The sequence below is a fragment of the Meles meles genome, chromosome 19 (genome assembly GCF_922984935.1).
Source record: "Meles meles chromosome 19, mMelMel3.1 paternal haplotype, whole genome shotgun sequence".
NCBI classification, from domain to species: domain Eukaryota; kingdom Metazoa; phylum Chordata; class Mammalia; order Carnivora; family Mustelidae; genus Meles; species Meles meles.
This window is the reverse complement of record NC_060084.1, coordinates 4,734,431-4,750,207: the sequence shown is the minus strand read 5'-3', so window position 1 is coordinate 4,750,207 and position 15,777 is coordinate 4,734,431. Positions and strand designations below refer to the sequence as shown.

Below are 15,777 nucleotides of genomic sequence, written 5' to 3'. Positions count from 1 at the left end.
CAGCATGCTCAGTGCCTGAGAAGGATTTGCAGTAAGATTTGGGGGTGTTTAAGGATTTTTGATGTCAACAAAGAAGAAAGAATATATTTTTGTGGATATGCTAAGTTGGATGCTTACAAATTGTGTTCCTCTCTCCAGGGAAAGATTCATTCATTTTCTCCATCGCCAGCTTCACTCTATCAGGCCACCAGAGGGGGCGCTGTGGGTTAGCGATCCGGCCCCATGTTTCTCCGTATAAGGACATCTCGTTATCTGCAAGTGTTCACAGAGCGAAAAGTACACCCTCTGGGCACAGCGTTCACATCCGTTCCCAACCTGCCCCAGCCTCCAAATCCCCTCTGTCTCTTTCTGCCTCCCTCCAGACTTGACCATTCATCTTCCCGCCACTTCCGGATTTATAAAGATTGACATCTAGCAGTTTCCTCCTTATCCAGTTACGCTTCGTTGGCCAGGAGAACTCCTACTTCCAGACCCATCTCAAATATTGCCTCCTTCTGCAGCTGTCCTCAGCCTCCCCAGGGAGGACTGACTGCTCCTTTCCTTGAGCATATCCGTCCGTCCGTCCGTCCGTCCATCCATCCATCCATCCATCCATTCAATGCCAGTTGCCAGATGCTGTTCTAGGCACTGGGGTGTGGAGGTGAGCAAGAAAGTATAGGGCTTACATTCCAGCTGGGAGATCGATATGAAACAAAACATAAACTAATACACCAATTTAGAGATGGCCGTTGCTATGCGGAGAATAATATGGAGTAATGAAAAAGAGTGTGGCCAGCCAAGGAAGGGGTGGCGTTTGACAAGGTGGTCAGAGAAAGTCTCTTAGAAGTGAGGTTTGGGCTGAAACCTGATTAAGAAAAGCACCTATCCCCTAGGGGAGGCTCTTGGTACATCCTTGCAGTGATCTGTGTGGTTCCTTCCCTCTTAAGAGGCTGTAAACTCTTCGATTTTAGGATCTCCAGAATCTTGGCGTCCCCAGCACCTGGTACAGAAGGTGTCGGTTCCAAGTGGCCACGGACGATTGCTCAACTGACTTGATTTAACGTAACTTAAAGCCTTATTTCCACCTGTACCGGTTATGTATCTGTTGATCACGCTACTGATTTCTTTTAAAAAATCAAATAAGAAAGAAACTACAGTCTTCTGATTTCTGTGGATTCAAGACATTCTAGAAACAAACTTCTGGAAATCCATTTAGGGAATGCAATAGAAAAGCCAAATAACATGGGATTGGTGCCATTTTCACAAATTGATGACATCTAAGTTTACTAATGTTATGTGCTATGCCTCCCAGTCTTTGCTCACAGAAAACCAACTCCTATTTCATGGGTAGTTAAGTCTGGGAGGACACAGTAGTATGGAGGGCACGTTGTGACGGTTTCTCTTCCTGGCCTCAGAGAATACTCCCGCCATCTCTGTATTAGTGCATGCGTTTCTGAGCCCTCGTGGTTGATGTCTTTCTCTGCTGCTAGACAGAGGGCACCACAATGCCATGGGCATGGTTGTCTTATCTGAAATATTCACAGTCCCAGTCTGTATCTAGCACATAATAAGTACTCAGGAAAAGCATTGGCTCCAAGTCCAAGGACCCCTGTTAGCTTGAACTTGAGTTCATTAGACCATCTCTGTGTGTTCCATCCCTTCAGCAACGGCTAGATGTTAGGTCCTGTGTGCTCTGATGGTGTGTGATAACCCAGATAGTGCCTGCAGCTCGTGGAGCTTAGAGTCCCCCGGGGGAGGCAAACTTCAAATCAGATGATGGTACAGATAAATGTGAAATTGTGGACTGTCCTAAAAAGCTAAGAAGGAAAGACATATGTTGCTTTGAGAGTTTCTCGCTGGAAGCCTTGACACAGGGGGGATCTGAGAAGCCCAGCGCTCTGGAGAAGTGACTTTGGAGCCTTGATCTAAAAGACTGAAACAGGGAAAGGAGTAAGAAAGATGTGTGGTCAGTGGGAACACGGGGACATCAGGAACTGATGGGAGAAAAGTGGTGTTAGTCACGCAGATGACGAGCCCATGACTCTTCAGCTCTGTTAGGGATCTTCATCTCTACCCTCCGAGTGTAGGAAAGCTTTCAATGGTTGGGATGGAGAGATGATACATGTTGATTCTGGAATCCTTGGCAGAGGCAGAATGGGATGAGAAGCTTGGCTGGAGCAGAGAGGATGCCCCCCTAAAGCCAGTGATGGTGGCTGGGTGGGCAGAGGTAGGCACATCTGGGAAGGAAACTCAGCAGAACTCGATGGTGGTTTGTTTTGGATCAGTCTTCCTAAACCAGGGACAGTTGGACACCCCTAGGGACATCAATGGTGTTTGGAGACTTTACTGAGGTTGCACCTGGTAGGGAGGAGTTGGGGGGTGCAGAGAAGGGTCTGGAAGAGACAAGAGGTGCTGCTAAGTATCTCTATGCAGGGGACAGCAAGATTTACTTGGCCCCGGAAGTCAATAGCGCTGAAGAAAGGAAACCCTGCTCTAGGGCTTCAGGGATACACTGTCAAAGATGACCCTGAGGTCTTGTCTTGCGAGCAGGGTGAGAGGGCCTGCCTTTCCTTTCCCTGAGAACCGGACCCCCCCAGAAGAACCACATTAGAGGGAAATGTGGGGACAGAGAAGCCCACGAGGTGGGTTTTTTGAGGCTTTCTGGAAGCATCCAAGTGCGGAGATGGCTCATTTTCTTTCCTGTTCCCACCAGTCCCAGGAAGGCAGCCTTCCTTTCCCTGTTCACGCCATTTCCAGCCCCGACTCACCTGGACTCCCACCTCCCCGCACCCCACCTCCCAGTATCCTACTCACCCCTTCTTTCTGCCCTTGACAAGAGACCTACAGCCCCCTTCCTTCAGGGGGGTTGACCCCCGTCCGTGCAACGCAGCAGACAAAAGCGACCGGGAATGCTTCCGTGGTTTCACTTGGATTTTTTATTCACCTCCTCGTGTGTCATTTTCTCCTTAAGGACACTGAGGGGGGATAAAAAAAGAAAGACACAACACCGAGGAGGAAGTTTGATTTCTCTCTGCCGGCATAATCGCCTTTCCCGTCTGGCTGAGCGCTTGTCCGCAGCCAGCACATCTCGAGATGCTGGGAAAGCTTGGCGGAGCGGTCAGAGGCCAGGCGACCCTGCGGAAGCCAAGCTTCACCTCTGTTCACAAGGCATTAGCTGCGCTCTCCGAGCCTCCGGGATGCTGCCTTGGAGGGAAGGACCCAGACATGCTGGGACGGAGCCCTCGGAAAGAGGTGGATCTCGGCAGCAGCCGGAGGAAATGACTGAAGGCGGTCCCCAGGCAGCCCCCTCCGGGCCCCTGTCCGTGCCTCACCCCATCTCTCCCCCTTCCTTTGTGCAAGACCCCTCCCTGGGACTAGGCGAAAGGAAAGGGGTTCCAGAGGAAAAGGCCGCAGCGGCATTTTGAGTGGATTGTGTTGTACACAAGGTGAACAGCCGGCTTCGTGGGGAACGTGGCAGAGTGGGGGGACCCCCAGGCAGCCCTCCCGCCCGTGGCACACTGCCTTATGCTCTGCCAGCTCGCGCCCTCCGGTGGCCCCCTCGGGGCTCCCCAGCCTGGCTTGTGATCATAGTCCAGCATGGAGAAGCACACCCACCGCCTCGCCCAGCGCTGTGAACCCAGCCTCACTTCTCACGTCGTTTTTATCCACGCTCACACACACACACACACACTCTGCACAGTGTGAGAAATCAACTTCATGAAATCGCTACCACACTGAATTTCCAATTAAAAAAAAAAACAAAAAAAGACAAAGCACACCTTGTCAACTAAATAAAGACGTGTTCTAGAACCCTTGAGAAGAAACGTGGCTTATTACTCTCATCGAAGCACTTGTAGCACTGTGGGGGAGCGTCCGCTGATTTTCTTTCCTGCTAGCCTGCTGAGCCCCTCGGGTGGTTTCTCCAGAAAGGAGGTTTAGCTGACAGAACAGGAAATACTAGTTGGCCCCCCGCTGCTGCCCGGGATGGAGACATCCTTGCCCTCCAGAAAAGAGGCCGCTGCTTGCTGTTCTGACTTCTCAGGACTCACAGCTTCAACGCCCAGAATGTTCCTCCCGAGACTTGAGCTCTGCAAAGTGGCCAGTATTTTGGTGCCCCATACTGGTAAAGCCCCAAGCGTGTGACCGAGACAAACCCAAATGCCCGTCACCTCTCTCGGTCCGCCGTCCAGCAGGAGCTGCAAGCCGGGACGAACTAGACACATCCCGACTCCGGAACAAGCCTCTTTCATCCTGGAGGTGCGAAGCGAAGTCCTCAGTGCTCTTGGCAAAGCTCTCAAGCATCTGCTTTGATGTCTTCATCCTCGAGCGAGGAGTGACACAGGGTTGTACGGTAGCGTGCGGTGGGGAGCCACCAGCAGCGTGTGGGACCGAACACTGCTGACAGGAGGGTCTTCGTGACAGAGACAAGTGATGGACGGGAGTTAGCCGCCAAGCGTCAGTCAGATGGCGAGTTCTGCTCTTCATGGAGGAGTCCGTGTATGCACACGGGCCTGGGGAGAAGTTTCTGGGGATTCCACCTGTGGGCTCATGAGAAAGGGGGGAGATATCAGTCCTTCTGATGAAGGCATAGCAGAGCTCTCCTTGGGAAGATGAGACCGAAAGTTCCAGGTGGGCAGAGCCATGTCCGTCTGGTTCCCCACTATGTCCCTTGTGGGTGACCCAGAGCAGAAAGCCAACAGACATCCCCCAGTGAAAGGCCTAGTGGGTGAGCTGGAAGCTACCACACTTGGTTCCCGGCACGTAGTTAATGTTAGTTGAAAAAAATGGTTGGATGGACGGGGTAGATGGATGAGCAGATAGATGGGTCAGTCGATGGGTAGGTTTAGAGATGGACGAGTTAAATGCATGCCAAAGAGAATGGAAGAAGTGGTTGGAGGAAAAATAAATTCATTCCAGGGACATACAAATGGGATAATTTGACAACTCCATTGCCCTCCGCTGTGGGGTCAGTGGTACGGCACCATCCAAGGAGAAGTGGGTGTCCTCTTGGTCCAGTTGCCATTTGGACCGGGCATTCTGGGGCTCTGGGGACACAGAGCGTGATCTAGAAGGGAGCCCACGGGACCTGGCTGGGGATCTTTCCTTGGTCCTGGGGACTCTCTGTAGCAGGAACAAGGGCACCATTGCCTGTGCCTAAAGGCATCATCTCACCAGGAAATGTTGACGGCACGTGGTCAAGGAAATGTCAAGGAAGTGCATTGCCCAATCCCGTGACTCCGGTAGCCGTCGGTTACTGCAAAGGATGTACCGACGGCTCCGTGCTCGCGTGACCAATCCTTTCTCACGGCATCATCCTGGCAAGGCCTCCATCCCCTAGTCAGGCATTAACTAATAGGGGAAGTGCACAATGTTGATACTGCAGAACAGAGACGCAGAAGAGACAGACACTGAAGGTGCAAATTACTTTCTTTGCAGTGAGTAGAAGCCGCATGACTCTAAGAAGCTGCCTGAGTATCTGTAATTATGCCCAAAATAGTCAAGCGAGTGTGCTAGCCAGCTGAGGAATCGCATCTTAAATGAACTTGTCACTAGAGAAAGAACACAGGGATGTGGGAAAGAGATTACCTTATTCAGGGTAGAGACGGGAACAGAGCGCATTTCAGGTCCTTCTGAAAAGCCTGTGATTGTCGACATTTTTGCTGAGGGCACATTTATTACAGGTATTCAATTTGTATCTTGCAGTAATCGGTGGAAACTCTGATGTGACTTCTAAGCTGTCCTAATACTCAAATAATTAAAGTTATCCATGAGTAGGATCTAATATCTAAATTCATAAAGGAAACTGTTTCTGAAGATTTTTTTCTTAAATATAAAGATTTTTTGAAATAAAAGCATGTAGTTCCATTGTAGAAATGCAAGAAATGTGAAAGTTATTAAAAAAAAAAAAAAAACTTCTCGGGGCACCTGGGTGGCTCAGTGGGTTAAGCCTCTGCCTTCAGCTCAGATCATGATCTCAGGTTCCTGGGATCGAGCCCCGCATCGGGCTCTCTGCTCCGCAGGAAGCCTGCTTCCCCCCTCTCTCTGCCTGTTGCTCTGCCTACTTGTGATCTCTCTCTCTCTGTCAAATAAATAAATAAAATCTTTAAAAAAACAAAACAAAACTTCTCCCTAATCCCATCACCCAGAGAAAACTATTATTATTAACAATTGGATATGTCTCTTGCGAGTCATTACTATGCATGTTTTTCATAACATTAGAGTTTTAATATTTGTGTCATTATAGAAGTTATATTTTTGGCTTAACTCTCATAAGCATTTTCATCTAAGCGGTAGACACTGAAGTATAGATTTTTAGTGCCAACAGAGTATTTGTCATTTCCATGTACCATCAGTCACTTAGGTGCCAATGCATTTGGAAAAGTTTGGGGGTTTTTTGCTATTATAAATAATCCATGGACATCCTCATAGATATCTTCCTCTCTCTCTTCCTGTTTTCTTCATCAAATGTCTAGGGATGGAATGACCACAGCAAAGTTTTGATCGTTTAGGTAGGTTTTAGTTTTAGATCTCAATGCAATGGCCACTCCTGTTTGGGTCTTCCTTCCTAAAATCTTTCTGAACTTAAGTGTAGAAATAGGAGGTCAGAGTCTTGGGTAGAAAAGAAAGGAAGCTGAGCGGGGAGAAGTAAAGGGGAGCCCAAAAGTTGAACTCAGCCTGTGAATCGTGGCATTCTTAGAGGCAGACGGGTGTCCTGGGAGGAGACAGTAAACTGAACAGAAATGAGACTGAAGACGAGGTAAAAGAAAACAGTTAATGGCGGCATGGGAGGAGTGGATTAAACAGCGATGAAGCAAGGATAAGAAGGCAATGAGAAAGCAAAGAAGAAAAATGTTAGACTAGCTCTGAGGGGAGGGGCGCTCACTTCCTCAGAACATCCATGTACCAGGAAGGCAGACCTCTGCAGACCAGGGAGGCGTGGAACAAAGGGACATTCAGGACCCACTGGGTGGAGGGCTTCATGGCCCTCTTGTATTCTGCGAGCTCTGCTCTGACACTGCCCAACAGAGCAGTGGGGCAGCTTGAAGGAAGGGAGGTCATTCACTGCAGCAGAGTGACAAGTTCATCTACGATCTGCATGGAGACCGTGGTTTATACCGTGGTCGTCCAAGCACAGAAGCAAACCCATACGTGTCTTAGGACCTCACCACTCAAAGTGCTGTCCGTGGACCAGCAGGAGTGAAAATACCTTGAAGTTTGTTAGACATCCATCATCTCAGACCCTGCCTGCCCCAAGCCCACGGAAGCCCCATCCACACTCAAACAGGGTCCGTCAGGGACTCATACCCACATTAAAATTTGACAACGGCTCTCTTAGAAGACACCCTTTCATACGGATTTCAGACTTTGCTGGCACTTAGATTTAAATGCGCCAGACTCTGATTCCACATTCACTAGAAAAGCCAAGGATGTATGGGAGCCCCTGTAGTTGGCTGAATCATGAGTGCTCTCGAACAGGGATCTCCAGCAAAAAGTTAAAACATGTTAGGTGCTTAGCCCAAATGGAGAAAACCAGTCGATAGGCCCAAGGCTGCATGAAACCCTTCTGACTTTTTGAGAGAACAGTCCACTTTGGGGACTGGACTTGGCAAAGTCCAGTCTCAGATTTCAAGCAGAATCTCGCAGACTTGCTAATGTTGTATGTCCTCTCGGCTCCTAACCCCAGAAAGTAAAATATTTTGCAGTTCCAAGCACTTTACACAAAATATCCATGCATGGATGTTCTATTCTGTTTATATCATCTTTTTATGTCCCTTCAGTGAAAAATAATTTTGGAACCACAGGCTTAAGAGAGGCAGGCAAAGCTAAGGCCTGGGGAAGCAAGATTAGTACCTGCAATGTTTTAACCATTTTCTCTTCCTTCCTCATTAACTCAACCTGCAGACTGATATTAAATTTAAATATAATTACAAAGAAATTTAATGAGAAAAATTACATAGGCATGGTACAAAAGCTTCAGTTTTCATTTTGTTGCTGCCTGCAGCACTGTTCAACTTTAACCATTAGGAGGGTTTGGGAGACAATTTGGGTTTATCATCGAGTCAGATAAATTATCATTTTTAATTATTGTTATTATGGAAAAGATCTCATAGGTTTAAAATAACTCAGCCCTAAAATATCCATGCTCGTGTTTTCAAATGGGAAGAAAGATTCCACAAAGTGAGTGTAAGGAAGAGAGAGGAGGAGGCTAATATTAGAGAAGAGGTAACTTGAGTTCAAGAAACCCACATAATCATCACCACCATGAACGGACATTTATTGAGCACCTACTATATACCAGGGAGAATGCAAAGTGCTTTACGTGCATCCTCTAGTTCAAATAAAGATGATGCAGTTCAAGCTTAGAGGAGTCGGATAACCCAACCAAAATCACATAGCCATTAATGGCCCATCAGGATTCGAATCCAGAGCTTGCCTCCATCACCATGCTTTCCTCCTTCTGTTCCCTTGAGTATTTCGGACAAATCAAGGGCTGTGGAGAGCAACACAATATCAGGAAAGCCACTTAGAATCAACATTGGCCCCGACTTCAGTAACTTACCTGGCAGGGGGGCAGAGTTGTCATAGGATGGCCCACACCTCACTCCAAAAGACAGATGCACAAGGGATCAGCCGATGTGGGGGAACTTCTCGGCCAAGGAAATACCCAGGCCTCTCTTGGGCCCTGTCCACAGCTTTGCACAATAGCTGATAATCTCACAATGACAACTGTCCGTCACTGGCAACATGTTACATTATTCATAGGTTCCATGTTGAAGCAAATGAGTTATCTGCAAAGCCTAGTTGAATGCCCAGTGCCCATATGCAGGCAGGGACAGTGGGAAGTGTGCCAACCATGTACCCAGGGCAGCACATATACCATGAAAAACTAACCCTGGGGCTCAGTCTGGGAGGCACTGGACATGTGTCCCAACAGGAGAGGCTAGTTTTCCTGATCTTACTCTCGCTTGGATGGTACCTTTAATGTCAACGTTAAGTTTAACCCCGGCAGCACCCAGCTCCAGAGGTCCCCTACCCTCCTGAGCCTTAGAGTAATGAGAGGGGCCCTCCAGGTACTTGCTGTGATCATGCCGAGTGGCAGAGCCTTTCATATAAAACCATATAAAATAGGAAGCTGTTAGGATCTCCAGAGTGAGGACACATAGGTCTATCTGTCACCCCACAACCAGAGTCCCCTTTTGTGGCTGTACCCTGAGACCTGGATGGGGGTGGACATTGAGCACTGAGCCATTGGTGATTGTATGGCATTACCTACAAACGGATGCCCACCATGGCTCTCAACGTCCGTGGGGTCATTTCTCCTGGACGCAGGTGAGTGTTCCAACAGCAACAAGAGTCCTTCTGGTTAACATCATAAATCACCTCTTGTTGAAGGAACTAGACTTTGGGAGCATCACAAATCTTTCAGCAAGCCCTTAAGATTTCAGAGTGGATCCACACCATCTAGAAGGATGTTGGAAGGTCAGAGTTTGTAGGTCCTAAAATTGGATGTGGACGTGTTGGCAGCCAGCAGTTAGCATAGAGTTGGTGCCTTCAGAGAGACTCCTCCAGTGGTCACAGACATCTGTAGGAGACAGCGACTTATGCAATACCTGTGAATATTATTTCCATTAAAATCAGAGCTTGAAGGAAAAAAAAAAAATGGAGGAATTTGTCTATAATATGCAATAGCCTTTTTCCTGACTGGTTGGTTATGCCTTCGGGGGCATCACTGGTGTGTATAATGGGTGCCTAGAGCATGAATAATACATGTGTAATGTATGTGTCACTGCCTTAGAATCAGGAACGTGGACCATAGGTCTTAGGCACTTTAAATAATTTACATTTTAAACCCACATCTAGTTGGAAAGTTAACTGAGCCTGAATGTAACATTTATGAATACAAGTGAAACTTGTATTTTTTTTTCCCAAAGCCAAATGGCCTTTATCTGATTGCTTAGTATCTGATTAAATCTAGTTGGCATCTTTTCAACTCTGTTGAAATACCTAGCGCTTAAAGTGAGTGATGTGGGCCCTCGTTAGGATTTAATGAGCAAGAGTACATCTTTAATACCCTGTGGGTAGGTGAGAAAACAGGGTCTGTGGTCATGCTCAGTGTGTTGGTGTCCGAAGCTGGGTGTCTGCAGTCATGTCAGATTCTCTGTATCTACGGCAACGGAGCAGAGGGGTCAGTGTCCAACGCCATGAAGGGCTACACGTCTGCCTCCCACACGAGGTCCGGACCTCATGAATAAATCATACCAGACACTGCAGAGGAACAGGAGCTCACGGAAGAAGCCAAAGGAACTCGCTTGTTTTATACTCTGCAATTTTGATCAGAAGCATTGCATGGTACTGGGAAGACAGAGTGAAGACAGATAAATGCAAAGGTTTCATTCTAGAAACTTAATGAGGCAGTTCTCTGGCTAATGAGAGCTCCTAATAACATTGCGGAGCTGTTACTGTGGCCAGTCACTGTGCTCCTGTCCTCACATAGGTTATTTTATCTCATCTTTATTTAAAAAAGCAAAAACCCTGAGGTTAAGCACCTTAATTATACCCATTTTCCAGATGGGATTACAGAGTGTTTAAGCAACTTCCTCCTGCCAAAAAGAACAGGGTTTTGAACCCAAGGGGATTAAATTCACAGCATTTTCTCAAAACATAATGCTTTTTGTCTCCTCCAGTTCTCTGGTTGGGAATCCACGTTCACAACTAAAAGTGAAAGACTAAAGCAGAGCAAACAACTGGCCAGGGTGTGTGTTGTCCCTCAAGTGCTGGGGGCCAAATTGTCTGTTACTTTCCATAATAACTGTAGGAACATTGAACCTTAGGATTTGAAAGGGTTTTGTGCTCATAAAACTCTCCTCCTTTCGAGTTCCTACAACACTCCAGATCCTTCGAACAGGGTCTGCTACATCTTTAATTATTTATATGAAAAGGATACACTGACGGCTGCTCTGTGCTCCTCCCTGGGTGGAGTGCTGAGCAAAGTGAAGAGAAAGATACGTGGAGTTCCTCCTACCATGGACCTTAGACCTCACGGCCTATTCATTCCTTTGACTGAGCTAAAATCTTCCCTATTATTTCTATCCATAGTTCCTAGATCTTTACCATGAGGCCACAAGGTTCAAGGCTGCCTTGATGCCACAGACAACTCTCCAGTACCTGGAAGCACAGCCGTACCCCTGAGTCTCCATAACTAACATCCACCATCTCTTGGTTCTCTTATGGTATCCCCCACTGACACCCTCTACTCAACAAATATGCTGCAATTTCTCTTTCTTAGGGCCCTCAGAAGTGAAAAAATAATTACGCAGTCCAATCTTAACATAATGTACATTGGTTGGGTTGACCACAGGTTTTGGCAAGGATTGCTTAGTTGGAAGGAGTAGAAATTGAGGTTACCAATTCAGAGGGCAGAGATACAGGGTGGCTTCTCAGCTCTCTGGGAAAAGGTAGATCACAGAGCTCAGATGTGGGGCAGGGTGTGGCATGGCTCCAGGGACCTCAGCGACAAGGGTCCTTAGGCCCTCCTTCTCTGTGCTCTGCCATTAATGTGACTTGGCTACTTTCTCTGTGTCAGTATCTTTTTGCCCTGCTACCAACTCATTCAGTCTCTCTCAGAGTCTCAGTTCCAACATCCCAAAAGGTAACTAAGATTGGCTCAACCTTAACTATGTGTTGTTTCGTCTTTGGGGTATGTCCACCTCTCACCCAGGAAGCTATCCCTGAAACAAGAATACATGTTCTAAATAGTCGCCCCCTCCAGGGGCTGAAGTTGAGCAGAGTAACCCAGAAGGGAAAAGGCACATGTAGCAAACTGGAATAAGCATGAAGTATAATCATCTAAAATCTCGTGCTATAGTTTTTAAGAGTCTGTTTCTTCTGTTTAGGTGTCCTCTCAAAATTTCTGATTCCCAAAGCAATAGATTGTTTTTGATTGACTATTCTTATTTTCTTCTCTTGCAAAAATCAATCCAAGTTTGTCTCTCACTCCTTCAAAAGAACTTGGAGGCAGGGAAGGAATGCTGTCAAAGTAGGTGTCCCCCCGCAATGGGGGCTCAACATTTAAGTCAATAGCAACACGGAATAAGAAGGAAAACTACCAGAAGCTAAAATTTATTGAGTATTTACTAGGCTATTAGAACTGCTCTAAGCACTTTACATACTTAAGTTGATTTATTGTCTACAGTGATCTTAGGTAAAATTAGGAAAAATTGTTTAATCTCAGCCAGCCTCTGTTTTCTGATTTGTAAAATGGTAGTAACACCTGATATACAAAGCAATGATGACATTTGAGAGATTTTATACCTAAATTTTTATTAATGCATAGTCCATGCTGTATAAATTGTGTTTAGTGATTGCCATGACGTTGTCATCAACAAGGTTTAACAGCTCAATGACAGTACTTTTTCATAGTCCTTTAAAAGAGACCATTGCTATGCTTCTGACTGAATAGTTTGAAGGTAGAATACCAAAATGAGATGGGGATTCGGTTATGTGAAGGATAAGAGGGAAATTTTTTAAAAAGTAGTTAAAGTCACACATTAAAATCCAAGAGTTATAGTGCCAGGATCCCAGAATGCAAAATCCTGGGAAACTGCCAGGGATATATTCAGGACCCTGGAGAGCATGCCCAGGACCCTGGAGAGCTTACTGTGGAGCCCAGGTGCCTTCCTGGGTCTTGCTCTCAAAGGAATACAAAACTCTGCATCAAGAACCCCAGAGCAAATGTCAGAGAAATTACTGCCAGTGCTCTCTTCTAAGGTTTTTATGTTTTCAGGTGTCACAGGTCTGTCACGGTTAGGTCTTTAATCCATTTTGAGTTTATTTTTGTGTATGCTATTAGAAAGTGGTCCAGTTTCTTTTTTTGCATGTGGCTGTTCATTTCCCCAGCACCATTTATTGAAGAGACTGTTTTCACCCCCCATTGTATATTCTTGCCTCCTTTGTCATAATAACCCATATAATTATGGATTCATTTCTGAGCTCTCTATTTTGTTCCATTGGTGTGTGTGTGTGTGCGCGCACACACGCGCGCATGTGCGTGCCGGTACCACGCTATTTTGGTTACTATAGCTCTGTGGTATATTTTGAAATCTGGAATTTTGAGATCTCCAGCTTTATTTTTCTTTCTCAGATTATATTGTAATAGTGATGGATGGTGGCAGATAGTAACTACAGGGATGGTGAACATAGCATATGTATAAATTTGTTGAATCATGATGTTGTACACCTGAAATTAATGTAAAAACTGTCAGCTATATTGAAAAGAGTCTAGTCTTTTGTTTTCTATTTCATGGGGAGGCCCTGTTTGTAGTACAACTCCAGATGCTGAAAGGATAGTTCAGAGCTAATGTCTTCTGACCTGGGAAGAGCACTGGAATTCCTGATTAGACCAGAAGAGGCTTAGGGACCCTTGTCAGGACATGAGGACATTTCCTCTTTCCATCACTGGGGACTTTAGCTCTAGTAACTCACAACTAGCAACACACACACACACACACACACACACACACACACACACCGAATAACAAACAACACTATCTTTTTATGTAACCCTGAGTAGACAAAAGGAAAGTATCTTGGGCTCAGGATAAACACTGGGTTGCATTTGGATTCTAAATAATACTAGAAGTTTAATTTCTATTTGCCTATTTCATGAAATATTGCTAGCTGCACATAAAATTACATGAGTAGGGGAAGCTCATGAAAATGAACAATCCTGCAGATGTAAGACTTCAGATAAAACATAACTCAGGCTGAATGGATCATCTTTTCTCTTAATGAACCTTCACGCAGTGTAGGCTGGGTGAAGAGTTTCTCTGAAGTCTATGTGCCAACACCCACAAGGGGTGTTTCTGCCTATTCTGAGTAGAAGAGTCTTAGGGAAAAATGTAATCTTGAAGGGAAGAGAATGTCAAGTAATAAATTATGTGTGAGCTACAATAGAACTAATACCAGATGCTGCCAACTTGTGTCTGAAAACATAGGCAGAAATGCTATGCTACTGTTAGAATAAACAGCACTGAGTAATATTTACTTGGTAAATATTATATTCCTTATGACTTTGGGAAGCCATAAGGAAAGAGAACTCAGGCTGTGTCCTGAGCTTATGGCCAATAGGCTGGGCGACCTTGGGCAAGTCTCTTTTTCTCTCTGGGTATGTCTCCTTTCTGTAATAGGAAGAGGCTTGAATTAGTTGGTCTATAAGGTCATCTTTATGATCATGAGTGCAGAGTAAGCATGTGAATGGTGAGTGAGTGAAGGAACAAACTACCTCTTGTTACCATATTTCGTAAACAGTTGGTGGATTTGCAGAGAAGGGCCAGAAGTGGTGTATACCTATAGCTTCCTTTTCTCAGGAGTTGTATCACCCATCAGATCCTAAAATCATGCGGGAAGAAAGCACTACTAAATTATGATTATGTGCAGTATTACTGATTTTAAGGTAATGGTTATTCTTTGGGAGGATGTAAGAGTCATGAAACCAGGGTGGACTCCTGGGATGGACAAGGCCTTTCTTCACTGCAAACTCGGTGTGGTTAAAGAAAAAAAAAAATGTTTTTGAAGCTCTATTTTTCTGTCCTGAGGGGAAAAAGAACACAACCCTGAACTGAAAGTGCTGTTCAAAGCGGAAAGGTGACTGTGAGCAAATGTATTAATTAGATTTTAGACATTCACTTTTTACTGTCAACCCACCCCCTAGTTAAGCTGAATTCTTGTCATGGCTGGAGGAGGGTGACACTCATGCCGTCTCTCCCGGTAATAGTGTGCTTCAATCCCAGAGACTGATGGAAACTGTACATATCACTCTATGAATTGCCTTGACTGAAGTGTGTGTTTCCTCTAGAAAACCCCGCTTTTAGGAAGACACAGATCTACTGAATAGCGAGACTTCTTGGAAAATAGATTGAGGGGGCTAGGACAACCCAAACCAAGCCACCTGCCCTATTTTCTGCCTTCCCTCTGCCTCCTGCCAGAGTTGACTCACTGCCTCTTTGATTAACTTGGCACCACAACCACCCAGGACAAGAACCAGGAAGGATCATTTTGTCTCTTCAGAGAAGTGACTATGAGTGTAGACCCTGGAGTCTGAGAGATTCAGGTCTGAATCTCTATCCCTTCAAATCCTACCTGTATCACTTTGAATAGGCAACCTCAACTCTCAGCTTCCACATCTGTAAAATGGGGATATAGATCCATCTTCGCAAAGCAGTTATGAGGCAAAATGCAGTCAAATGTGTAAAATGATTAGCACACTGCCTGGTACTGTGTAAGTGTTGGATATAAGGTAAGTACTCCTAGTATTTCTGCTACTATCACTATTACTGTTGCTGTTCAGCAAGAGCCTTCTATGTACTGAGCACCCTGCAAAGCCCCAGAGAGGCAAACTTGGACCTAGTCTATGATTTCAAGGAGTTCAACATCTAGTAAGGGGTGTGGTGGGTAAAGGAGGGGTTGTGGAACAATGTGTATGTGCTGTGACAGTAAAGCATTGGTGCAAACCCAGATTAGGAGCATAAGGAGGTGAGTTGGGCTTGGAAAAAGAAACATTTGGGCTGAGTCTTAACGCAAGTAGCAAGGAGGTGAGAACATTGCCTGACACACTCAGGAAAGTCTGCACAAAGCACAGAGAAGAGCATGGGGATGGAGGAAGAATGGCAAGCCTTCTCTGCCTGGCTCCCCAGTTCCCATGTCCCATTGGAAATGCTGTGAACTATTCTTTCTAGTAAAATATTGTCCTAGGTTGAGACAAAATACCACACAGGGCCAACCTGGTGGAGGGAATCTCTG

At 45.8% G+C, this 15,777-nt stretch overlaps 1 protein-coding gene across 3 annotated transcripts in view; it reads left to right on the top strand.

The window, feature by feature from the left end:
• Positions 1 to 15,777, top strand: part of CDH13 (cadherin 13) — a 1,016,524-nt gene that overhangs the window by 834,009 nt on the left and 166,738 nt on the right. Inside the window, exon 8 of one of the 3 annotated variants that reach the window (XM_045989379.1) lies at positions 951 to 1,063. The exons of the other annotated variants lie outside the window; for them this stretch is intronic. Coding sequence (XP_045845335.1) covers positions 951 to 1,040 — 90 coding nt within the window. The 3' untranslated portion in view covers positions 1,041 to 1,063. Of the gene's footprint in view, positions 1 to 950; positions 1,064 to 15,777 lie in introns of those variants that run through there. 3 annotated transcript variants of the gene reach the window in all.